This window comes from Protopterus annectens, chromosome 2.part2, assembly GCF_019279795.1.
Source record: "Protopterus annectens isolate FY-2018-M chromosome 2.part2, PAN1.0, whole genome shotgun sequence".
NCBI classification, from domain to species: Eukaryota; Metazoa; Chordata; order Ceratodontiformes; family Protopteridae; genus Protopterus; species Protopterus annectens.
Window position 1 is genome coordinate 403,546,883 of NC_056730.1, and position 27,422 is coordinate 403,574,304.

Consider the following 27,422-nt stretch of genomic DNA (forward strand, 5'->3'; position numbering starts at 1 on the left):
CTAATTACGTGAATATTGACAAAGATGTGGACATTTGTTGTGATGCTATATACAATAAAAAACTTGATAAACTGCAAAGAGACTTAAATACATATAAATCAGGGCACGTTTATCCACTCGACGACAAGGTAAGAGTTAAAATTACACACAAGACAGACGCAGCCAATCAATGTGTGAGCTTCACCGGTGTAACGGCACCGGAAGTAGTGAGGAGTCCAAATAGTTCAGATATTTGTGAGAACGACCCTTTAGAAGAGGGTCTAAGACGCTCAGAAAGATTAAAACAACTGGCGCCAGCCTGAGAGGAAAACGAGGAGATTCGGAAGGGTGCAAGAGTGAAAACATCTTCCCAGACGCTGTACCAAGAGCGAAATTGGGCCAAGGTTGTACGAAGGTAAATAAAAAAGTGTATCGCTTACATGAAGCATCATGCTGTGATGACAAGTGTGAAATTTGTTTCAATACTCAAGGCTGTCTAGAATTAAAGCAGTATGTCAGTAGTTTTTCCGTGGATTTGTCAACTAAAGGAACAGAGTATTTTTTGTCCGACATTAGAGACACTATAGACACTCGTGTTGTTTTCAATAACGAAACTAGTCATGTAGGCGATAGTGACGATATTAACAACAACAGCGAAGCAAATGCGCTGACTGCATCTATGGATGTTCCACAGGATAGAGCTGTGAGTTATAACTCTTCAGACTGTATAATATTGAACAATGCACATGACTTTCATTCTACCTATTCAACTGATGAACAGTATTTATTTTTGGAGTGTTTAAACGTTAACAAAATGGACATTGACTATGGTTTTTCTATGGTTGATATTTACAACGTAAATGGAGGTGAGGTTTCCCCTTGCATTTCTCCTCGTAAAGATAAGGTACCATTTAATTTTGACAGTTGTTTTGAGGACGTTGACACTGTCTTGATGCAATTGAGTACATATTCTTTCCCAGAGAACATTAACCTTGTAACTTGCACACAGGTGGTTCCAGCTGTAGATAGGTTATCTTGTGATGCACAACAGGAGACTGATTCTAGGGTAGGAGAACAATGTGAGTTCAGACATATTAATTCAAATAATGAATAAAACACATTTTGTAGTTCTGGAATTTTCAACTTTCATGAGGTAGGGAATGACAGTAGTACTATTTCAACTTCAACAAGTAATAATAACATGGGAGTATTAAGTAATCCAACAATTCTCTATAATGTGGCAAGGGATTTTAAGATATTCAATTATTCCAGTGTCAACCTGGATAAGACACATGCTGAATTTATGTCTAAAGGCTTTAATTTTGTTCCTTGCAGGAAGGCTAATATTGTTGACACCTTAATTGATCTCAGAATGTTTGTGCGGAAACTTAATTTGGCACTACATTTTGGAACTGACAGAACAGGGGAGGGTGGTCCCAGTGGAATGAGTCCCCATAAACAGAGTATATTTAATCCTCCTTATAATAAAATTACGGAAATTTTTCAAAATATATGTGAGCAAGATATTAGGCATTATTTCAACAGAGAGCATATGTAATTGAATAATATGACCCATGATGAACTTGAAATTTTGAAATATTTAAGTAACATTCACAATATACGTATTATGAAACCCGATAAGGGTAGTGGGGTTGTTATTGTGGATAAAGTCGACTATATAAGTGAGATGCTTGGTATGCTCATGGACGACAACTATACGGAAGTTAGTAGGAATGAAATCAATATAGCCTATAATAAGATTGATTTGACCCTTGAGGACATGCTATTACAAGGGGAAATAAATGAGAATGATTACCAATTCATGATTAATAACACACCAGTAGTAAGTGAGATTTTTGGCATCCCCAAAATTCACAAGGGCTTGAACAATGTTCAGTTCAGGCCAATTGTGGATGGAAAGAGAAGCAAAATTACATTTATCAGTCAGTTTTTAGATAACAAATTAAAATCTGGAATAAAAAGCATCCCTCAGATTACTAAGGATTCGTGGCATTTTTTAGACAAAATTAAAAAACTTGAATTCCAAGACACTGTTTGTTTTGTGACTATAGACGTCAATAATCTTTTTACATGTATTCCACATGAAATAGGGTTGGTTTGGCTTGAACAACTTTTTGCAACAGGCATTTACGATCAGGAGCATATAAATTCATATGTTAAATTAATGGAATTAGTTTTGCACAATAACTTTTTGTTTTTTGAGGAACATTTATTTCGACAGTCCGCAGGTGTAGCTATGGGGGCGGCTTGTGCCCCCATATATGCCAATTACATCATGGCCTACTGGGAGTCCAATTATGTGTTCAATAGTGAATATTGTCCATATATCAAATTTTACACACGATATTTGGACGATATTTTCATTATATGGCAAGGTGAGAATACAATATTGGAGGCCTTTATTAGATACATAAATCAAACAGTTTGTTTTTTAAAATTTACGCATGAGGTTAACAAGGACCAAATTTCATATCTAGATTTAAGGTTGACACTTGGGACGGAGAGGGATTGTTTTGTGTCCAATATTTACAGGAAGCCCACCTTTTCTAATTCTTACTTGCATTTTGACAGCTGGCACCCTGACCATCAAAAGAAAGCCATAATTAAAGGGCAAATGGTTAGAGCAGCCCGTATGGTCAGCAAAGAGGTGGACTTCCAATTAATTTTATGATGAAATTATTCTTGAATAGGGGACACCCCAGACAGATGTGTGATGAGATTAGGAAGGAGGTTCAAACAAAAAGACGGTGGTATATTCGTACCTATTTTAAAAAGTAAAGACAATTTCTTTAGTGGTACAGTTGAACATACAATTAGTAATATTCAGTTTAAAGAAAACTTTTTGTACGTCCTGACTTTCAATGCGGATGCTGAATATATTAGAATGTCAATTGAGAAGAATTGGGAATCTTTTTCTAGATTAAACGAATTCTCAGGGTTAGCTAAGCGTAAACTTAAGTTTATTTTCCGGAAGGACAAGACCTTGAAGGAGATGTTTGAGAGTAGTGCCACGATGGTCAGGAATATTGGTAACAAAAACTAGGGTAATTATAAATGTGGGATATGTTTGACATGTAGACATATTTTAACAGGGGAACACACAAAGATTAACCATATACGCATAAACATCATGGGGCATTTTGATTGCTTCTCCCAAAACATTGTTTATCTTGCCCAATGCCAGTTGTGTAGGGCATTTTATGTGGGCAAGACTTGTAGACGGTTTAGGGAGAGGATTAAGGAACACATGCTAGAGACACAACAAAAGAAGGTCACCAACGCATTGTCTAGGCATGTTATGGCTCACAATGATCATTTTTTCAAGTTTTTTGTTATACAGCAACTGGCCAAGGACCAACAGGGTAGGATTACTGATTGCCATCTTGATGTATGTGAGTTGAAATGGCAACTCAGACTCAATGCACATCAACACCCTGGCTTGAATGAATTTGTTTCCATTAAGCCTTTATTAAAGCTTAGACATATAATAGGTTGAAGTTAGAAGGTCAATTTTTTTGGTGTTTAGTATCATGTTCAGTATTTATACTACAAGTTGAATTTACATTTATGGTTTTAACATTTTAATTATTGTTCCATTACTGCTTAGTGCTGTTTAACTATTTTATTTTTACATACCTTATACACACATAACATCTTTTCATTTTCATTTTTCACTGCAGCTCATGAAATAGGACAAGTACATTTACTCACTTTTACATACAGTTTCATACTTTTATACACATTTTTTTCACATATATATTCCTTACAACTCTTTACAATTTTAGTCATTACTATTTTTATTTTTTATTTTGGATAGTCTATACAAATCATATATTTGTATTTGGTTTTGGTAGCCCACGTAGGGCTAAAGTGTGCAATTGACTGTTACAACTTTAATTTTATAAAAAATGATTTTATTGATTGGTTAATTGATTGATTGATTGATTGTATTTATATGTTGTTTGTTTCACCACACTCTGATGAAGTCATTTTGGACGAAACCTAGGTCAGCTGTGGTGCAATCTGTGTCTCTTTTGCATTAAAGTACTGTTCGGGTGAGCTTCTGCCCCTGTGAATTTGTTCAAGTCTCTCCCCTTTGTTTTGAGGATTAGGGTAGAAGGTAGGTAAGTGTATAGCCTGATTCAAAGCTACCCTGGATACCACCTTTGGCATAAAGGACGGGTTAGTTCGTAAGGAAACTGTCCTGATGGAAGATGATAAAAGGTAGCACAGCCATGAGGGCTTGTAGTTCCGATACCCTACGAGCTGAGGTGATAGCCAGAAGGAAAGCTGTTTTCCAGGACTTATATTGCAAATCTGTTGAGGCAGCTGGCTCAAAAGGAGGCAAGGTCAGCTTTTCTAGAATGAAATTGAGATCCCAAGCAGGTATTGGTTGTTTCCTTGGGGGTTTTATATTCTTAGCCCCTCTGAGGAACTGTTTTAAGAGGGGGTGAGAGAATAAAGGTGGATCAGTGTTGTATTCTGCAGAAATGGCTGAGGCATGGCTTTTGATGGAGGAGAATGAAAGTCCACTGCTTAGCAGCTCAGCTAGATACTGTAATATTTGAGGTAAATTCAGTTTTCCAGGATTCTGGCCCTTTTTCTCATTCCAGGCACAAAACAGTTTCCATTTGCGGAGTAAGCTTTTCTAGTAGACGGCCTTCTGGCCTCCAAAATGACATCCTGCACCTCCTTGGAGAGTAGGGTCTGTTGTGATGTTAAGGAATCTTCCATGCGGCCAGATTGAGTGTTTTCAGCTGACTGTGAAGAGTTTTGAAGCTGTGCTGAGTCAGAAGAAGAGGCATTAGAGGTAGGGTCCATGGAGGGGAATGCGTCAGGCTACTCAGGATTGGGTACCAGTGCTGTCTTGGCCAGTCTGGAGCAATGAGAATCATCTTTAGTCTGTCTGCTCTGGTTTTTAATAGAACTTTGGGCAGCAGAGGAAGAGGTGGAAAGGCATAAACTGTCATTGTTGTCCAACTGAAAGAGAGAGCGTCCACTCTCCAGGCCTTTGGATGAAAAGTCCTTGAGCAGAATTTTGTCAATTGGTGATTTTTGTGGGAGGCAAAGAGATCTATGTCTGGCCTTCCCCATGCTTGAATTATCTCTGTAAAAACTTGAGGATGCAACTTCCATTCGTGTGGATCTGTCATATTTCTGCTTAGGTTGTCTGCCAGCGTGTTTTCCTTGCCTGGCAAGTACTGTGCTTGAAGTTCGATTTGTAATTCCAGAGCCATGTTCCAAAGTGACATGGCCAGCCTGCATAGGGGGTATGAATGGGTTCCTACCTGTTTGTTTATGTACCACATTACTATGGTGTTGTCTTGTCCTTATCAATAGCTGACCTGGATGCAGAAGGTCTTTGAAAGCTATAATAGCATTTATTACTGCTAGCATTTCCTTTTGATTGATGTGAAGGTGCTTTTCTTTATGGGACCATTTGCCCTGAATGCACCGATCTGTCATGTGCGCCCCCCAGGCGTAGTCCGAGGCGTCTGTTGTGATGACTTGATTTGCTTGAGGCTTGCAGAATGGGAGACCTGTGTTTGTTTGGCATGCTTGAGCCCACCACAGAAATTCCTTTTGAAAACATGGAATTAGTGGTATTATTGTTTCCAAACTGTGGCTGTGTTGAGACCATAGGTTTTTCAGGTACCAGTGAAGTTTCCTCATATGCAGCTTTACACATGGGATTAGTAAGGATGCAAGATGCCATAAATCCCAGAGCCTGCAGGATTTTCCTTGCAGTCAGCCTGGTGAAATATGCTAGTGGTCTGAAGTATTGAGTTAGTTGCCCCTGCTTCTCTGGCGTGAGGTAGGCCATCTGGGTGTTTGTGTCCAAGTTGGCACACAGGAAAATTATTTTCTGAGAGGGTAGTAGCCTTGATTTCTTTTTGTTGACTGTGTATCCCAGAGAATTCAACATTACAAAAACCAGATGTTTCAGAAGTATGTGCTTGCTGTCCGCTTGGATCAGGCAGTCGTCCAAATATGGGTATATTTGTATCCCTTGAAGTCTGCAGTAGGCAATTACTGATGCCAGGCATTTCGTGAATACTCTGGGTGCAGTAGATAAGCCAAAGGGCAATGCAGAGAATTGATAATGGGTTGAACCTGCAAGAAATCTGAGGTATCTTCTGCAATTTTGTCTGATTGGGACATGCAGGTATGCCTCCTTGAGGTCCAATGTTACCAGCCAAGACTCCTTGCCCAGCATGGGAAGAAGCTGCTGTAATGTGAGCATCTTGAATTTTGGTACGAATAAAAATGTGTTTAGGATGGATAGGTCCAAAATAGGTCTCCAATCTTTTCCCTTCCTTGGTACCAGGAATAGTCTGGAATAAAAACCTTGACCTTGTTCGTGCGTAGGTACCTCTTGAATAGCTTTCATGTCCATGAGATCTGAAATTTGTCTTTGTGCCTCTGCCCTTTGATTGTGTGGCAGGTTTGGCATGCCTCTCATTTTTGGAAGGGTGTGAAAATGGAATCTGTAGCCTCTATTTATAATGTCCGGGATCCATTTGTCTTTTGTGACAATATGCCAATTTTTTGAAAATGCCAGTTTTCCGCCTAAGGGTGCTGCCATTTGAGTCTTGCTATGCATGCAAAGGGGAAAGTCATTGGGCTTGCTTTCTGAATGGCTGCGAGCTATCCTCACCACCTCTTTGTGTAGGAGCTTGCCATTGTCTGCCTCTAAACGATCCTTGAGATTGCCCTCTGCCCCTCGGGCGTCTGTATCTACCTCTTTGGGGTCTGTCCGTGGCTGGAAAGGACCAATTTTTGGAAGGCCAATTTCTACTGAAACGTGGAGGTTGTACCTGTAGAAAATCTTTCACTGTTTGCATTGATTTAGCCTTTTCCTCCATTTTCTTTAATACCTCCTCAGCTTTAACACCAAATAATACATCCTTTTGTAGAGGGGCATCTAGTAATTTAGCTTTGACATGATCTGGTAAGGTTTGCTCCTTGAGCCAGGCATGTCTACGTATGACTGATCCTGTAACAGCAGCTCTACATGAGGCCTCTAGAGCATCAAAACCACATTGCAAGGTATGTTTACCCACTTGTTCTGCACTATGCATCAAATCCTGCAACTCCTTCAAGTCTGGTTGTTCAGGTTGTGACATTTTACTTCTCAACTGTGATAACAGAAACTGTTGGTACTTTAGCATATGGAACTGGCAGTTTAATGCCCTCATGGTTAAGGTGGTTGAGGTGTATACCTTTTTTTCCCCACCTTTCTAAGGATCTGGAATCTCTCTCGGAAGGTAATGGGTTTTTAGCAGTGGAGGCCTTAATTCCTTTGGGGCCCTGTGAGATAGTTTCTGGGTCAGCCGCATGGCTTTTGTATAAAAATTGGTGTGAGTCAGGAACCCGGTAGTACCAGTCAGGCTTGACTGGGGCTGGAGGTAAAGAATCCGGGTTAAGGCAGGCCTCCGAGTACACATCAGCTAGTATGTCTAAGACAGGAGGTATAGCCAGAGGCCTGTGCTGGGGTAGCAAGAGAAAATCCCTAAGCCTTTTTTTGGAATCTGAGTACTCTTGGCCTTCCCAGTGGAAGTGTTCCCTTAAGGTATGTAAGGTTTCCCCAAATGAGTAATCCTCTGGGGGGGGGGGGGGGAATGGACTCCTCAGCATCAGAATCTTCAAAAGGGGAGTAGGAATGTTACTGTTCATCCGAGTGATCTGAAATAATGGAGGCCTGGTCAGAGGAGGGGGATTCTTCCTCCACTTTGGGCCTTTTGTCCGGGGTGAGGGGGGTTGAGAACCCCTGATAAGAGTAATCAAATCCTCAGCCATTTTAAGTATCTGTTTTTTAGGCATGGGGCCTGGAGAAGGGCCCTGTGGAGCATGTCTCTTAGAATGCATGGCTGCTTTAGACTTAGTGAAAGCCTTGATAGAAAAAGAGGAGGATGGTCTGAAGACACCTTGAGAGGAGGCAGACCTGTCTACATTTTGAGATTCATCACCAAGAGTGGCTTCGGTATCTGTAGTCTGGGTGTGGGCCGAGGAGCCAGCGACCTCGGGCACAGAAGACACCGCCAATGAAGTGTCGTCGATAGGCAGGTAGGTGCCTCGCTGAGAACCGGACCACCTGTAGTCGGCTTTGACGTGGTGTCGGTAGAGGCCACGGACCTCATGTGTCGGTCCTTGTCTTTGCATTTTTAGACAAAACTGGAGTCGGAGTATCCGACGACATAATATAGTTAAATTTTTTGCCAAAATAGTGCTGGGCGAACTCCGCCCGACACTTAATGATGCGTTTGTTGAATGTAGCACAAAAACGACAGACCGAGACGTCATGGTCTGGGCCTAAGCAAGGAATGCAGAGGGAATGAAAATCCTTATGCGGTATTTGCTTCCCACAAGAAATACAATTATTAACTTTGTCTGACATCGGACTGAGGAAAGAAAAGTTTCCCCAACAGGGTACTTAGCTTTCAAGAAGACTTCGGTTGCAAAATTTTCGTAATTTCAGGAGCTGGCCGACCGGCACTTGCGAACTGCTTCTGCTTCGGGCACCGCGCGGCAAGAAAGACTGAAGAAAATGGCATTGGCTGGTTCTTTTATACCCCTGGCGCACTGACGTCAGGGAAGAAGCGATGACAACCGGCACCGGACCTAGACTTTGGAATTTGGCCGCCTGACGGCAGGAGAACCCATCTGTTATGACTGCAGCTGTATGCACGATGAACATCAGACTTAAAGCAGGCACACTTTCCTGGAACTTGGGGCCCCCCTTCCTAGCCATACAGTTGACCTTCATCCATCTCTTTCCCTGAAGCAGACACGAGTGGTTCTCTCTTGCCCGTGAACAGCAACCCTACAGCCTGAAAGAGCATGCTGATCCCCTGGCCCTTAAGTGGTTGTAGACAGTACAATCAGAAGGAATCAAAGAAAACAATGAGCTGTCCTAGGAATCAAAACTTGCCACAGCAGAGTCACCCAATCTGCAGTTAGGGCAAAACCAGAAAGGGCATGATACCTAAAGACTCTGACACCTTTTTCTTTTCTTCTTTTTACAACTGGGTAAGGAAGAACTGAGGACACTGGTAACTGTCCCAAAGTTTCAGCTGGAAAGTATGCCTCAAAGACAGTTAGAGGAGCCTATAAGACTCGTTAAACTGAGTTGCCAATAAAAAGGTGATCTTAAGGTAAAAAGACACACTGACAGTCCCCATAATCACCAAGTCCTGTCCCAACACACAAATTCTACACCGGACTATTAGAAGAGACTCAAAAATCAGATTTAAATACAATGTTTTGACAAGCGATCACAGTAACAAAATCCCCTGCGGTATAGAATGACAATCCAATCAAAATAAGTTTCTTACAATACTGCTTTCATAAAAAAAAAAAATGTTTATACTGCACTTACTATAACAAGACGTTAAAATTCCTCATTTCTGCTATATGGATTTTATCCTTACTAGAATACAATAGGCCAGTTTCACCAAGCTCTGCCTCCTTCCCACATCTCCACTCTGACTGATCATTGAGACAGCCCAGAAGAGGGAAAAAGTACAGTTGTGTACCTACCATAAATGTAGAAGTTAGTGTGTATTCACTGCTGCAGTCATTACTCTTGGGTTATCCTGCTGGCAGGCTACCCGCAGTCAGCCAGAATTCCAAAGTCTTTGTCCGGCGTCAATTGCCGTCACCTCTTCCCTGACGTCAGTTCGCTAGGGGTATAAAAGATGCAGCCGACACAATTTTCTTCAGTTTTTCTTGCCCCAGATGTTAGGTGCCCCCAAAAGGGTAGGCTAAACAGAATATGCCAAATACATGCATGCACTAAGGTAAACATTTCTTTCATCTACAAGCAAATACACTACATAGGTTGTATAGAATAGAGAAGTACAGATAAGACCCAGCAAATGAAAGTGGGATGGTGGGAGGGTAACCTGGACTGCAACAATGAATACACTCGACCATCTACATTTATGGTAGGTACATAACTGTAGTATGTTCATCGTGCTTCACTGTTGCAGTCATTACTCTTGGGTTGAATCCCAAAGCTGAGGAGGGGTGGCTGGGCTAAATAGGAATAGGAGAGGCTATGAGGCCCTGCAGAAAGTACAGTTTTGTACCTACCATAAATGTAGATGTCCGATAGGTATGCATCTGCAGTCATGACATATGGGGTTGTCCTGCCTCAGGCAGCCCTTCGGTCGGCCGGATTCCAAACTCTGGGTCCGGCGTCGGCTGATGTCGCCCTTTTCCCCGACGTCAGAGCGTCTGGGGTATAAAAGCGTCAGCTGACGCATCTTCTTCAGTTTTTCTTGCCCCAGGTGCCAGGTGCCCTCTAAGGAAGACTAAATTTGGAGAGATGAAAAAAAATTCCAAACATGCACAGCAATAAAAAACAAATACACCATAAAAGAAAACCCCAGCTAGCTGAAATGAGGGATAGGTACCCAATGAATACCACAGAGGGGTAGGAGGTAGGGAAAACCTGACTGCAGATGCATACCTATCGGACATCTACATTTATGGTAGGTACAAAACTGTACTATGTCCTTCAAGGATGCATCTGCAGTCATGACATATGGGTAGAATACCATAGCCAAGCTGGGGGTGGTAGGACCTAAGAAAAGGATGGTGAAGCTAACATGCCCTGCAGGACTGCAGTAGCAAAGCCCGCTCTGGATCTGGAATATAAAGGCAAGTTGTAATGCTTGGAAAATGTATGCACAGAGCTCCATGTAGCAGCTTCTAAAATGTCCTTTGTAGCCACCCCTCTTAAGAAGGCTGTGGAGGTGGCTGTTGCTCTGGTGGAATGAGGCCTGATGTTAGCTGGCACAGCTTTTCCATGAAAAGAGTAACAGAATCGAATGCAATTTCCTATCCATTTTGAAATTGTCTGTTTGGAAATTGCTTTTCCTTGTACACCAGCAGCATATGCTACAAAGAGTTGGTCAGACTTTCTGTAAGTCTTAGTTCTGTCCAAGTAGTAGCGCAACTGTCTGTGAATGTCCAGGGTATGCAGAAGTTTCTTTCCCTTATTTTGTGGATTTGGAAAGAAGGTAGGCAGGTGAATAGCTTGGTTCAGTGAGACCCTGGATACCACCTTTGGCATGAATGAAGGATTGGTTCTCAAAGAGACTCTGTCCTGATGAGAAATGGTTGAACTGCCATGAGGGCCTGTAACTCAGATACTCTTCTTGCTGAGGTTATGGCCAGAAAGAAGGCAGTCTTCCAAGACAGGAATTGTAGTTCTGAAGATGCTGCTGGTTCAAAAGGAGGTAGAGTTAATGTTTCCAACATGAAGTTAAGGTCCCATGTAGGCATGGGTGGTTTCCTTGGAGGGTTGATGTTTTTTATCCCTCTTAGAAACTGTCTTAGCAGAGGATGAGAAAATACAGGTGGGTCAGTGTTGTACTCTGCTGAAATTGCTGAAGCATGAATTTTTATGGAAGAATAAGAAAGGCCATTATGGAGCATTTCAGCCAAGTATTCAAGGATATGTGGAATGCTCATCACTGTCGGATCTTGACCCTTTGCGGTGTTGCAGGTACAAAATCTTTTCCATTTTGCTGAATATGCCTTTCTTGTGGAAGGCCGCCGAGCTTCCATGATGATATCCTTTACCCTCTTAGATAGTTTATCCTGGCGAGGAGTCAAGGTATTTTCCAGGCTGTCAGCTGCAAGGTTTTTAGGCTGGAATGCAGAGTTTTGTAATTGTGCTGTGTCAGAAGTGGCCATTGTGGTAGAAGCCACAGTTTCGTGCGTGACATGCTCTTTAACAGTGGGTACCAGTGTTGTCTTGGCCAGTCCGGAGCTATCAGAATCACTTTTGGTTGCTCTGTCCTGATCTTCAGTAAGACCTTGGTCATTAACGGTAGAGGTGGGAATGCATATACTGTTAGAGTATTCCAGCTGAAGGAGAGAGCGTCCACTTTCCATGCTTGAGGATGTTATGTCCTTGTGCAGAATTTCTTCAGTTGATGGTTGTGGTGGGAGGCAAAAAGATCTATGTCCGGCCTTCCCCATGATTGTGCTATCTGAAGAAAAATGTCTGGGTGCAACATCCATTCGTGTGGATCCATGATGTTTCTGCTTAGGCTGTCCGCCAGTACATTGTCCTTTCCTGGTACGAACTGGGATTGCAGCTCTATATTGAATTTTAGGGAAAGCTCCCAAAGATTCATTGCCAGCCTGCAAAGACGATAGGCATGGGTACCTCCTTGCTTGTTTATGTACCACATAACTGTGGTATTGTCTGTCTTTATTAGCAGGTGACCTTGATGTAGGAAGTGTTTGAAGGCCTCGATTGCATGTATCACTGCCAGCATTTCCTTTTGGTTGATGTGCAGGAGCAATTCTTTTTGTGTCCATTGTCCTTGAATGCATCTGCCCTCCATGTGCGCTCCCCATCCATGGTCTGAGGAGTCTGTTGTAATGGTTTGGCTGATATGTGGCTTGCTGAAAGGCAGACCCATGTTTGACTGGCTTGCTTGTGCCCACCACAGAAATTCCTTTTGAAGGCATGGAATGAGGGGGATCAAAGCTTCTAGGCTGTGACTGTGTTGAGACCATAGACTCCTTAGGTACCATTGTAGTTTCCTCATGTGCAGCCTTGCTTGTGGAATCAGAAGAATGCAAGATGCCATGAAACCCAGGGCCTGCAGGATTTTCCTTGCAGTCAGCTGGGTTTGTGTTGTCATATTTCTGAAATAATCCGGTAATTGCTCTTGTTTTTCTTCTGTGAGAAAAGCCATTTGGGTGTTTGTATCCAGATTTGCATCCAGGAAAATTATTCGTTGGGATGGAACAAGTCTTGATTTCTGAATGTTGACTGTGTATCCCAAGGCCTGTAGTAGAAGGATGGCATAGTTCAAGTGTTTTACCAATGTTCGTTGGCTGTCCGCTTGTATAAGGCAGTCGTCCAGGTATGGGTATATTTGAATCCCCTGGAGTCTGCAATGTGCAATTACTGATGCCAGGCATTTCGTGAATACTCTGGGCACAGTAGATAAGCCAAAGGGCAATGCTGAGAATTGATAATGCTCTGAACCTGCAAGAAATCTGAGGTGTCTTCTGCAACTTTGTCTGATAGGGACATGCAGGTATGCCTCCTTGAGGTCTAGAGTTACCAACCAGGACCACTTGTCCAGCATGGGAAGAAGTTGCTGTAAGGTCAGCATTTTGAATTTTGGCACGATGAGATAAGTATTCAGTGCGGACAAGTCCAGAATAGGCCTCTATTGCTTTTCTTTTCTTGGAACAAGGAATAGTCTGGAATAAAATCCTTGGCCTTGTTCTGTGAAAGGAACCTTTTCTATTGCTTTCATTTGTAGTAGGTTGGAAATTTGCCCGAGAGCCTCTGCCCTTTGATTTGGTGGCAGATTTGGCATGCCTTGTCTTTTTGGTAATGTATGAAAATGGAATCTGTATCCTTTGTCTATTATTTGCAGTATCCATTTGTCCCTTGTAATACTGTGCCAATTTTCTGAGAATAAAGATATCTTTCCGCCCAAAGGTGCTTCCAATTGAGCCCTGGTTGGCGGGGTCAAAGTCAAGTCATTGAGATTGTCCTTGTGCAGTAGTTGTAGGTCCTGCACTACCTCTCTGGTTAGGAGGCTGCAATTGACATCCTCTGTAGGAGCCTCGAGCTTGCCCTCTACCTCTGGCACGCCTGTTTTTGCCTCTGAAATCTGTCTGTGTCTAGAAAGGACCAATTTTTAGAAGGCCAATTTCTGCTGAATCTTGGTGGTTGGACCTGGAGAAAATCTTTGACTGTTTGTACTGATTTAGCCTTTTCCTCAAATTTCTTTAAGACCTCTTGAGCCGTGGAACCAAATAACTTTTGTTTTTCCAGTGGTGCATCCAGAAGCTTTGCTTTAACATGATCTGGCAGTGTTTGTTCCTTCAGCCAAGCATGTCTATGTATGACTGCACCTGTCACTGCTGACATACATGAAGCTTCCAATGCATCATAAACCACACTGTAAGAAATGGTTGCTAACCTGCTGGGAGTTATGCACCAGATCCTGAAGCGCCTTGCGATCTAGGGGTTCAGGCGAGGTTAGTTTTTTATGCAATTCATCTAACAGATACTCTTGATACTGTATCATATGGAATTGACAATTTAATGCTCTCATAGAAAGTGTGGAAGAAGTATACACTTTTTTACCCCATCTCTCTAAAGCCCTGGATTCCCTTTCAGAAGGAAGGGGATTCTTAGTAGTGGTGGTTGTAACCCCTTTAGGGCCCTGGGAAATAGTTTCTGGGTCAGCAGAGTGGCCCTTGTAAAGGAATAGATGCGAGTCCGGGACCCTGTAGTACCTGTCGGGTTTGACAGGAGCCGGAGGAAGGGAGTCAGGGGAAATACTAGACTCAGAATACACATCTTCTATAACATTTAAAACAGGAGGAATAGCCAAAGGTCTATGCTGAGGCAAATGCAAAAAAGTCCTTAACCTCTTCCTGGAATCAGAGAATTCCTGGCCTTGCCATTTGAAATGCTCCCTCATGGAGTGAAGGGTCTCCCCAAAGAACAACTCTTCAGTGGGGGAGGCCGAGGGAATAGATTCCTCAGCATCAGAATCCTCGTAGGCCGGAAAGGCCTCCTCCTGGTAGTCTGAATGGGCAGAGTCATCTGAGGCCTCATCAGAAGACTGGGGATCTGTCTGCTCAACCCTGGGCCTTTTGCCTGGGGGTGGTTGAGAGCCCCTGTCTGGATGTGGCTGAGAGCCCCTGATTAAGGAAATAAGGTCCTCAGCTAAACTTAAAATTTGTGAACCGGTATTGGATCCCTGAGGAATAGCCTTGGGAGGGAGAGATTTTGGCTGTTTAGCAGCTTTAGCACGTGTAAAGGCCTTAATGGACATGGATACAGGGGGCCTGGCTGCCCCATGTGCTGGAGTAGTTTTATCAACAGAAATGGTGTCGGATATTACCTGAGCACCGGTTTCAGACGGAAATTCTATGACCGACCCTGTGGTGGCCTCCAGTACCGAAGTTACCGGCTGTACGGTGTCGTCGGTCGGAAGCAGTAGAGATTTGGCTTCAGCAGAGACCGAGACACTCGCGGAAGGCCTGGGCGTGGAGTCGGCCGAAACCGCGGACCGCGTGTGTCGGTCCTTATCCTTCCGGTTTTTGGGTAAATGTGCTGTTGGAAGCTCCGACGGCATGATATAACAGAAATTTTCTCCAAAATATTCCTCTGCAAACTCTGCCCGACGCCTAAGAGTGCGTTTATTGAAGGAAGCACAGGCTGTACAGGCTGAGACGTCATGGTCTGGGCCTAGGCAGGGTAAGCAGTAAGAGTGGAAATCCTTATGAGGTATTTGTTTCCCACAAGTTAAACAATTATTAACTTTAATAGTTTGATCTGACATCGGCTGAGGCAAGAAAGTGTCCCCAACGGGGTACTTAGCTTTTTTTGAAGACTTCAGTAGCTGAAAACACAGGAGCTGGCCGACCGGCACTTGCGAACTGCTTCTGCTTCGGGCACCGCACGGCAAGAAAGACTGAAGAAGATGGCGTCGGCTGACGCTTTTATACCTCAGACGCTCTGACGTCGGGGAAAAGGGCGACATCAGCCGACGCCGGACCCAGACTTTGGAATCCGGCCGACTGAAGGGCTGCCTGAGGCAGGACAACCCCATATGTCATGACTGCAGATGCATCCTTGAAGGACATCTGCAGTGGCAAAGCCTGCTCTGGATTTAGAGTAGAGAGGTAAGTGGTAGTGCTTTGTAAAAGTCTGCACTGAACTCCAAGTCGGAGCCTCTAAGATGTCTTTGGTAGGCACTCCTCTGAGGAAGGCTGCTGAAGTGGCTGCAGCTCTGGTAGAATGTGACCTAATGCCCTTAGGCACCGATTTTCCATGCTGTGAGTAGCAGAAACGAATGCAATAGACTATCCATTTTGAAATAGTCTGTTTAGAGATAGCCTTTCATTATGATCCTGCAGCATATGCCACTAAAAGTTGCTCAGTCTTTCTGAAATCTTTAGTTCTATCCAAGTAGAAGCGTAGCTGTCTGTGTATTTCCAAAGAATGCAGAAGTCTCTCACCCTTGTTCTGTGGATTTGGATAAAAGGTAAGCAAGTGAATGGTTTGGCTAAGGGCCACACTGGACACCACCTTAGGCATAAATGTAGGGTTCGTCCTTAGAGAAACCCTGTCTGGATGGAAAATGATAAAAGCTTCCACAGCCATGAGTGCCTGTAACTCCAAGACTAGTCTTGCAGAGGTTATTGCTAAGAGCAGAGCTGTTTTCCAGGATAAGAATTTAATATCCGCTGTTGAGGCTGGCTCAAAAGGAGGCAGTGTGAGTTTTTCCAAGACATAATTTATGTCCCATGCAGGTATTGGTGCTCTCCTTGGGGGTCTTATGTTTTTGGCCCCTCTGCGGTGCTGTCTTATTAAAGGATGAGAAAAGATAGGTGGTTTCGTATTGTAATGGACTGAAATGGCAGAGGCATGAATCTTAATTGTTGAAAAGGATAGGCCTTGGTCCGACATCTCGGTTAAATATTGCGAAATCTGAGGAATATTTGGTACAAATGTGTCAATTCCTTGTTCCTGGTTTCAAGCACAGAATTTCGTCCATTTTTCTGTATAAGACTTTCTGGTACTGGGCCTCCTGGCCTCCAAGATAACATCCATTACACCTTTGGAGAGTGGAGTGTTCTGAATGGCTACATTATCCGCCATGCCGCCAGATTTAAGGTACTGATGTGGCTGTGCAGGATCTGATTGTTTTGTTGGGTCAGTAAGTGAGTAGTTTGAGGCAATGTCCAGGCTGGATCTTGAGACAAGTTCTTTAGGATTGGCTACCAGTGCTGGTGTGGCCAGTCTGGGGCAATCAGTATCATTTTTGGCTTCTCTTGTCTGACCTATAGGAGTACCTTGGGGATGACAGGCAGTGGAGGAAAGACATATACTGTTAGGTTTTTCCAGCTGAAGGACAGGACATCCACTTTCCATGCTTGCTTGTGGTAAATCCTTGTGCAGAATTTCTGTAGTTGGCAGTTGTTTGGGGAGGCAAATAGATCTATGTCTGGGCATCCCCATTTCCTTGTTATGCTGAAGACTAGTGGATCCAGTTTCCACTCGTGGGGATCCATGAAGTTTCTGCTTAGTTCATCTGCCAGAGTATTTATTTTTCCTGGCAGGAATTGTGCTTGCAGGTAAACTTGATAAGTCAATGCTTTGTCCCACAAAGTCATGGCTTGTTTGCAGAGGGGGTAGGAATGCGTGCCCCCCTGCTCATGACTGTAGTATTGTCTGTCTATTAGTAGTTGTCCTGGATGAAGTAGATCCTTGAAAGCTGTCGGAGCATTCTGAACAGCTAGCATCTATTGATTGATATGAAGATGCATCTGGCTTGCGGGCCATGTGCCCTGAATACATTTTCCTGCCATGTGGGCCCTCCAGGCATAATCTGATGCATCCGTTGTGTCTGCCTGGCTGTGGGTAGAGTGAATGGCTGTCCCTTGTTGTGGTGACAGGCCTGAGCCCACCATCGAAACTCCTGTTGCAGGCAGCGAATGAGGGTAACTAATGTTTCCAGGCTGCGGCAATGTTGACTCCAAACTCTTTTTACATACCATTGTAGTTTCCTCATATGCAGTCTGGCATATGGAATTAGTAGAATGCAGGATGCCATGAAGCCCAAAGCCTGCAGAATTTTTCTTGCACATAACTGGGTCTTTGTTGCCAACATTTTGAAGTAAGAAGTCAGTTGTCTTTGTTTGTCTGGCGTGAGGTAAGCCATCTGGGCAGTTGTATTTAAGCTTGCACCCAGGAATATTATCTTTTGCGAGGGTACTAGTTTTGATTTCTTTTTGTTCACTGTGTACCCTAGGCAAATTAGTAATCTTTTTACAAATGCCAGATGCTGTAGTAGAATGTTTTTGTTCTCTGCTTGAACAAGACAGTCGTCCAAGTAAGGATATATTTGAATTTCTCTGTCTGCAAAATGCAATTACTGGTGCCAGGCATTTGGTGAAGACCCTGGGCGCAGTAGATAAGCCAAAGGGCAGTGCAGAGAATTGGTAGTGCATTGAGCCAGCTATGAATCTGAGGTATCTTCTGCAAGATTGTCTGACTGGGACATGCAGGTATGCCTCTTTTAGGTCCAAAGTAACGAGCCAAGCCTTCTTGCCCAGCATGGGCAGTAGCTGCTGCAGTCTCACCATTTTGAATTTTGGAATGTCCAGAAATGTGTTTAGAATAGACAGGTCCAGTATTGGTATCCAGGCTTTGTCCTTTCTGGGCACCAGGAAAAGTCTAGAGTAAAATCCTTGTCCCTGCTCTTGTTGTGGTACTTGGTGAATGGCCCTCTTGTCCATGAGGGATGAAACTTGCTTTTGTGCCTCTGCCCATTGATTGTGTGGCAGGTCTGGCATACCTTTTGCTCTTGGCAGGGTGAGAAAGTGGAACCTGTAGCCCTGAGACACTATGTTCAAGACCCATTTGTCCTGGGCAATCATGTGCCAATTTGGTGAAAAAAGTGCTAGTTTTCCCCCTAAGGGGGCTGCGAAAAGATAAGTGCTTGGTTCTGGCAGAGGAAAGTCATTGGGACTGTTTCCTGTAAGGTTGCGATTTGTCCTCTCCGCTTTTGGAGGTAGAAGCACCCCACTGTTTAGGCCTGTATGAGCCTTGGGGCTGGGATCTGCCACTGGGACGTCTGTATCTGCCTCTTTGTGGCCTGACACTGGAAAGGACCAATACTTTGTTGGCCAGTTCCTGCTAAATCTGGGTTGCTGTACGTGTAGGGAATCCTTTAACTGTCTGCATGGATTTCGTTTTATCCTCCATTTTCTTCAACACCTCTTCTGCTTTAACACCAAACAAAGTATCATGCTGTAATGGAGCATCCAATAATTTTGCTTTAACATGATCAGGCAGATTCTGTTCCTTTAACCAAGCATAACTTCTAATGAGAGAACCCGTAACTGCGGCCCTGCAAGAGGCCGCCAGTGAAACAAAACCACATTGCAAAGTATGCTTTCCCATTTGTTCTGCTGCATGCAATAAATCCTGCATTTCGTTATCAGAACATTCAGAATTTGTCAACATTTTCTGTTTAAGCAGTGACATTAAGTATTGCTGATATTTAAGCATATGAAACTGACGATTTGAAGCCCTTACAGCCAAGGTAGCAGAAGTGTAAACTTTTTCCCCCCATCTGTCCAGTGCCCTAGAATCCCTATCAGAAGGGACAGGGTTTTTTGCAGTGGAAGCCTTGACCCCTTTGGGACCCTGAGAAATAGTTTCTGGGTCAGCAGCAGGGTTTTTGTATAGAAATTTATGAGAGGCTGGAACCCTGTAGTATCTGTCTGGCTTAGCAGGGTGCAGGGGGTAGAGAGTCAGGAGACAGGCTGGACTCTGAAAATGCATCATCTACAATGTCTAGAACAGGTGGAATAGCAAGAGGTCTGTGCTGAGGTAGTAAAAGAAAATCTCTGAGCCTTTTCTTAGATTCTGAATAATCTTGGCTCTCCCAGTGAAAATGCTCCCTCATGGTATGCAGGGTTTCCCCAAAAGAATAATCCTCAGGAAAGGGTTACCCCAAAAGAATAATCCCCAGGAGGGGAGGCTGAAAGAATAGATTCTTCAGCATCAGAATCCTCATAGGGAGGTAAAGAGTATCCCTGTTCAGAAGAGGAGTCAGAGGAAATTGAAACCTGATCAGAAGAGTCATATTCTGTCTCTTGCCTAGGCCCCTTATCAGGAGGGGGATGGGAACCCCTGATCAAAGTAATTAGGTCTTCGGCCATTTTAAGCATCTGTTTCTTAGGCATGGAAGTCTGTCCAGGAGAATACTGTACTTGTTTCTTTGTCTTTAGAGCTGTTTTAGTCTTTGCCTTTGAAGCTGAGGTAGGCTTGACATATAATTGTGTAGGTCTGAAAACACCCTCAGAAGCCGATGCCTGCTCAGCGGCTCCGGACCCATTTGAGGGAATAGTTTCCGAGGGTCCAATACCTCAAGTATCCAGAGGCCTAGTCGGCTCCACGTGGGAGTCAGTAGCGGCATGTGGCTCTGAGGTAGTGAGCGTCAGGGGCTGCAAAAGCGCCTCACTGAGAACCAGCGACTGGCCTAGCGGGAGCCTCGTCATCAGTTTTGGACCTTGGATGCCTGTCCTTTTCCTTGCGCTTTTTATAAACTCCGGTCGCCGGCTGTTCAGACGGCATTATATAATTAAACCTTCGGCCAAAGTAATGAAAGTCAAAATCGTACAGACGCTTAATAGTGCGTTAGTTAAATCTAGCACAAAACCGACAGCTAGCAACGTCGTGATCTGGGCCTAGGAAAGGAATACAGTAAGAATGAAAATCCTTATGAGGCATTTGCTTCTCACAAGTAATACAATTGTTAACTTTTTCTGACATCGGTCTGGAGCAAGAAGAAAGCTTCCCCAACGGGGTAGTTAGCTTTAATGAAGACTTTGGATCTGAAATTTGATTTTGAAACGCTCAGGAGTCGGCTGACCAGTACTTGTGAAATGCTTTTGCTTCGGGCACCGCGCGGCAAGGAAGACTGAAGAAAATGGCGTTGGCTGCATCTTTTATACCCCTGGGGCACTGACGTCAGGGAAGCGGCGACAGCAACCGATGCCAGACCAAGACGCAGATCATATTCATCGACCATGATAGAACTCTGATACTCTTCTTGCAGATGGCAGAGCAATAAGGAGTACAGTCTTCCATTTGATGAACCTTAAATCTGCCTGATCTGATTCAAAGGGAGACACACAACTTTTCCAGCACAAAGTTAAGATCTCAGTAAGAGGATGCATAACTTTTCCAGCACAAAGTTAAGATCCCAGGAAGAGGACACTTGTTTTCTAGGAGGCCTAAGATGTAAAAGCCACTTAAACTGTGTTACCAGAACAGGAGAAAGGGGAGAATTCATGTGTATACATGCTGAAATGGCCACCAGAGATACTTTGATGGAAGTTTAAGACAGGCCAGAGGAAAGCAACTCACGCAAATATTTCATACACCAGTGGTACATAAATCCATGAATGGGGCCTGGTTACTGGCTAGACATTTTCCAGTTGCCAATATTTTCCTATTAGCAGGTTTTCCTACTTCCTTTAGTACCTGATGCACATCATCATGAAACAGGCGTCTAAAAGGAATCAAAATTAAATACTCTAGGCATTCATTTTGTACAATGGTCTACAATACCAATGTACATTGTACTTTAAGCATTTATGTGTAAGTTTTTATTCTATCAAAACAATTTAATTTTTAATGCACCCCGAGTTATAAGACCTGCATTCAGCGCGTTTCTCCCCAGGCCTCCGCTGAAAACTGGCTTTGTTCTAAGTCAGACTTTCCCAGTAAACAAATGTTTAAAAAAAAAATAAACTGACATAATATTTTACATGTGTTGACCAGGCTTGTCCAACTGAGTTGAAGAGCCCCTTTTCAGCGGAGGCCTGGGGAAAAGCTCCAACATATTATACCATTTTCATTATAAATTAACATTAAAAAGCAATGTTACAGGATTATTACAAGGCATTAAGTAGCAATACAATGTTATACAGTGTCAATAATCAGGAGTATAGCAAAGCTCTTTCAAGATGTATAAAAATAAATACGTCATTAAGATTACTATAGTTTTTGGGGGTAAGTGGTTACAAAACCCATTTTTATCATAGTGTAGTTGCAAAAAGGCAAGACAATTACTACAGAATGAACAATGAATAGAATGAATAAATCAATGTTTGTTTTTGCCTACTAAACAGGTCAGATGGGTGCATTAATAAATGTTACTCACAAATAATGAAAAGGCAACTGTGTGCTCAACAAACATTAAACAAAAAAAGCCAAATTTCAACACTAACATTCTCTGTACACATACAACAAGATTACCTGCTTATTTCACAGGCCACCCGGCCTTTCATCTCTATTACGTCAGATGGTGTAGCAAACCCCATCCTTCTAAGAACTCTCTTTCGACACTTCAATTCATCCATCTGTAGCACAGTTCGGGCTTTCTTCAGCTCTCTTTTTGCTGTTCTGATTTCTGCTGCAATCTTAAACAAGATTTACAGTTACTGCACCAGAACAGCTGTGGCATAACTTGTCAGGAAAAAAAAATGCATCATCTCCATTACCTAATTTTAGCTTTCTGGCAGACTTGGAAAGAAAATCACTTTTGTACTGTTCAAAATTTAATTATTGTTACAGCAACTTTAAACGAAAAACAAACTGTAAATAAATTTACTACTGAAATGGAAAGAAATAACAGGTATGTAAACTCAAGATACCCTTGAATCTGCTGCATTAAATCTAATACAATGACCCTAATTGATTTATGCAACCTCAACAGACCATAAACATGACATTAAAATAGTGATGATGAGGAAATAAGTCAGATGTCAGTTAAAAAAGATGGTGACTAGGAAAATTTTATTTGTGAGAAAGATGTATAAGCTAGAAGGGTAAACGTTTGTTTTATTTTATGTAATTGCATGGATTTTTCCTAGTACAAAAGAGAAAAAAAAATGATAAAGAAAACTTCAACAGACAACCAGACTGTCAGAAAACATGGAATGCAGAAGAAAAGAGGTACAACATACTCCCTCTTATCTGGTCTCACCGGGACCAGACCTTAGGCTCAATAAACTAATGGCTGGTTAATCAAAAAATACATACAAAATAGCATTTATAGGTTATAAATCAGCTAGAACAACAGGATTTGTGCTAATATGCATTTTTCTAATGTATATGAAGTCTAAAACTAACCCAGTCACTGGGGATGCACAAGCCAGTGCATTTCTTTGTGCCGGTCCCAAGCCCGGATAAATGGGGAGGGTTGCATCAGGAAGGGCATCTGGCGTAAAAATTCTGCCACAATACTTATGGCGCAAAAATTTCATATTTTCATACTGGATCGGTCGAGGCCCGGGTTAACAACCACCGCCACCAGTACTGTTAGCCAACAGGGTGCTGGCGGAAATTGGGCTACTGTTGGCTGAAGGAGAAGAGGAGGGCAAAGGCATGCCCGAAGGCAGGAAGAGAGGAGGAAGGTTAGGAGTGTAGCAGTGAGGGTAGGAACTTTGAATGTTGGCAGTATGACTGGTATAGGAAGAGAGCTAGCTGATATGATGGAGAGAAGGAAAGTTAATATATTGTGTGTGCAAGAGACCAGATGGAAGGGAAGTAAGGCCAGGTGTTTAGGAAACCGGTTCAAATTGTTCTATCATGGTGTGGATGGCAGGAGAAATGGGGTAGGGGTTATACTAAAGGAACACTATGCCAATAGTGTTTTAGATGTGAAGAGAGTGTCTGACAGAGTGATGTTTATGAAGCTCGAAATTGATGGTGTAATGATGAATGTTGTTACTGCATATGCTCCACAAGTTGGGTGTGCGATGGATGAGAAAGAGAAATTTTGGAGTGAGTTGGATGAAGTTGTGGTGAGTGTACCCAAGGGTGAGAGACTGGTGATTGGAGCGGACTTTAATGGGCATGTTGGTGAAGTGAACAGAGGGGATGAGGAAGTGATGGGTAGGTATGGTGTTAAGGAGAGGAATGCAGAAGGTCAGATGATTGTGGATTTTGCGAAAATGATGGACATGGCTGTGGTGAATACATATTTTAAGAAAAGGAAGGAGCATAGGGTGACGTACAAGAGTGGAGGAAGATGCACGCAGGTGGATTATATCCTATGTAGGAGGGCCAGTCTGAAGGAGATTGGAAATTGTAAAGTGGTGGCAGGGGAAAGTGTAGTTAAGCAGCATAGAATGGTGGTCTGTAGAATGACGCTGGTGATCAAGAAGAGGAGGAGGAGTGTGAAAGCAGTTCCAAGGATTAAATGGTGGAAGTTAAAAAAGGGTGATTGTGAAGTGGAGTTTAGGGAAGAGTTAAGACAGGCACTGGGAGGCAGTGGAGAGTTACCAAATAGCTGGGTAACTACAGCAGAACTAGTAAGGGAGACTGCTAGAAAGGTGCTTGGTGTGACATCTGGACAGAGGAAGGAGGACAAGGAGACCTGGTAGTGGAATGAGGAAGTACAGGAGAGTATACAGAGGAAGAGGCTGGCAAAGAAGAAGTGGGATTGTCAAAAAGATGAAGAAAGTAGACATGAGGCGCATGGCAAAGAGAGGTGGCGAAAGCTAAGGATAAGGCGAATGGAGAGTTGTATGAGAGATTGGACACTAAAGAGGGAGAAAAGAACCTGTACCGATTGGCTAGATAGAGGGACAGAGCTGGGAAAGATGTGCAGCAAGTAAGGGTGATAAAGGATAGTGAGGGAAAGGTACTCACAAGAGAGGAGAGTGTGTTGAGTAGATGGAAAGAGTATTTTGAGAGACTGATGAATGAAGAGAATGAGAGAGAGAGAAGGTTGGATGACGTGGGGATAGTGAATCAGGAAGTGAAACAGATTAGCAAGGAGGAAGTAAGGACAGCTATGAAGAGGATGAGGAATGGAAAGGCTGTTGGCCCAGATGACATACCAATGGAAGCATGGAGGTGCTTAGGAGAAATGGCAGTGGAATTTTTAACTAGATTGTTTAATGAAATTTTGGAAAGTCAGAGGATGCCTGAGGAGTGGAGAAAAGTGTTTTGGTACCTATCTTTAAGAATAAGGGTGATGTGCAGAGCTGCAGTAACTACAGAGGGATAAAATTGATCAGTCACAGCTTGAAGTTATGGGAAAGAGTAGTAGAAGCTAGGTTAAGAAGGGAGGTGATGATTAGTGATCAGCAGTATGGTTTCATGCCAGGAAAGAGCACTACAGATGCAATGTTTGCTCTGAGAGTGTTATTGGAGAAATACAGAGGTCAGGAGGAGTTGCATTGTGTCTTTGTAGACTTGGAGAAAGCATATGACAGGGTGCCTAGAGAAGAGTTGTGGTATTGTACGAGGAAGTCGGGAGTGGCAGAGAAGTAAGAGTGGTACAGGATATGTACGAGGGTAGTGTAACAGCGGTGAGGACTGCAGTGGAAGTGATGGATCTGTTTAAGGTGGAGGTGGGATTACATCAAGGATCAGCTCTGAGACCTTTCTTATTTGCAGTGGTGATGGACAGGTTGACAGATGAGATCAGACAGGAGGCCCCGTGGACTATGATGTTTGCAGATGACATTGTGATCTGTAGTGAGAGTAGGAATTAGGTTGAGGAGACTCTGTGGAGGTGGAGATATGCTCTAGAAAGCAGAGGAATGAAGGTCAGCAGGGCTAAGACAGAATATATGTGTGTAAATGAGAGGGAGGGTAGAGGAATGGTGAGGATGCAGGGAGTAGAGTTGGTAAAGGTGGACGAGTTTAAGTACTTGGGATCAACAGTTCAGAGTAATGGTGAATGTGGAAGAGAGGTAAAGAAGAGAGTACAGGCAGGGTGGAATGGGTGGAGAAGAGTGTCAGGAGTGATTTGTGACAGACGGGTACCAGTAAGAGTGAAAGGGAAGGTCTAACAAGAGGGTAGTGAGACCAGCTATGTTATATGGGTTGGAGACAGTGGCACTGACAAAAAGGCAGGAGTCAGAGCTGGATGTGGCAGAGTTAAAGATGTTAACATTTGCACTCGGTGTGACTAGGATGGATAGGATTAGGAATCGGTATATTAGAGGGTCAGCTCATGTTGGACAGTTTGGAGACAAAGCAAGAGAGACGAGATTGCGTTGGTTTGGACATGTGCTGAGGAGGGATGATGGGTATACTGGGAAAAAGATGCTAAGGATGGAGCTGCCAGGTAAGAGGAAAAGAGGAAGGCCTAAGATAAGGTTTATGGACGTGGTGAGACAGGACATGCAGGTGGTTCGTGTGACAGAGCAAGATGGAGATGATAGGAAGAAATGGAAAGAGATGATCTGCTGTGGCGACCCCTAACGGGAAAAGATGATGATGATGATGATATGAAGTCTAAAACTCAAATGTCTGTCACTATTTAGCTAGGACGAGCCGGACATGTTGTTTTTCTCTGTCTTTTGTAGGGGTACAGCAGTAATTTAATGGCTAGTTAAAGAGAGGCCAGATAAGAGGGAGTCTACTGTATGCATAACAGAAAAAAAATGCTAAATATTAAGTAAACAGAAAAACAGAGGGGGATTCCTAGACAGTGGTGGGAGTGTACGCAGCTAAAAAAAAAAAGCTCTTGGTAAAGAACAGTTTAAAACAACAAAAGCCTGGAGCGTCTAGGATGTCCACAAGGCCATAAAGAGAAAAAGTGAAGCAAAAATGAGAGCAACTGTGAAACCAGGAGACTCAAAGCAGCATAGTGGAGCAGAGATGAGAAAAAATAGATGCTTATGGCCAATGAAGGATAAAACACCTAGCAAAAATGACTGACCAAATGCACACTTGATATTTTCAAGGTACGTAGATCTATGTTGGAATACAAAAGCACAAATAAGAGAAGGCTACAGGAAAGAGATGTTTTAACTAGGCATTCAGAGGAAGTAACTAGCATACAAACTACTGAAAGAGACAAGAAAATAATGGTGGAACAGCAATTAAAATATGAACAAACAGCACAGAAAAGTAAGCTGTTTAAATAAACTTTCCTTAACAATAGATGCTCTAATAGATCATCGTTGCAGTAGCCTAAACTATTTGGGTTGTATCCTCTTGCTACTGGCTTTGGGTGACTTCCATGTGCTCTGTCAGGAGCATGAAATGAGCTCCATATAAAAGAGTATATACCTCCTCACCCTGGCAAAACAAAAGGAAAAAAATCAAGTAGAATAAAGGGGGCTGGAAGAAGGGGGCAGTTACTACAATCGTGATAACATCTACTGTTGTATCAAATTTATTTGCACAAATGCACTATATATTCAACAGAGAGATCACAGTTGCAGTACCCAAAGCTATTTGAGCAGATTACTGTAGCTTAGAAACTAAGAAGGGAGGATGCCCATAAATTAAGACTCCAGTAGCCAATGGAGAAAGGTCCAAGCAAAACATGTTCTGCACCTGGAAAATAAATCCAGTTAGTAATGATTTATAAAGGTATGTACTGAAGACTAAGTTGTTGCTATGTGCCTTTCCAGAAAGCCATCAAAGAAGCAAAAGCCCTTGTGGAATGGGTCCTAACCCTGCCTGGAAGTCGCTTATTGTGATGAATATAACAAAAAGCAATAGCATGAGACAGCCATGTAGAGCCATGTAGAAACAGCATGCTTCGACACGGTCTCCTATAAAAGTAAAAGGAAAGGAAAAACAGCTGCCAAGTTTCTCCCTTGTTTTTGGAATCAGGAAAAATACAGAGTAACAGTCTTGCTTAAAGTAAACTCAGACCACTTAAGGCATAAAAGGAAAATTATTTCTTAAAGAAAGCCCTGTCCTTTGAAAAATAAGGTATGGTTGACTCACCATAAGTGCTTGTAACTCAGATACTCGCCTAACAAAAGTCACAGCAATGAGTAAAATAATGACCCTTCTTAAAAACCTCAATTCAAAATGAGGAGCAGAATTAAATGGAGAAAGAGTACGCTTTAAAAGCACT

The 27,422-nt window shown here is 43.0% G+C and overlaps 1 protein-coding gene across 1 annotated transcript in view; it reads right to left on the reverse strand.

Moving 5' to 3' along the window:
• MTREX (Mtr4 exosome RNA helicase) overlaps positions 1-27,422 on the reverse strand; it is a 1,888,266-nt gene that overhangs the window by 412,391 nt on the left and 1,448,453 nt on the right. The window contains exon 22 of the mRNA XM_044063928.1: positions 21,842-22,005. Coding sequence (XP_043919863.1) covers positions 21,842-22,005 — 164 coding nt within the window. The remainder of the gene's footprint in view (positions 1-21,841; positions 22,006-27,422) is intronic.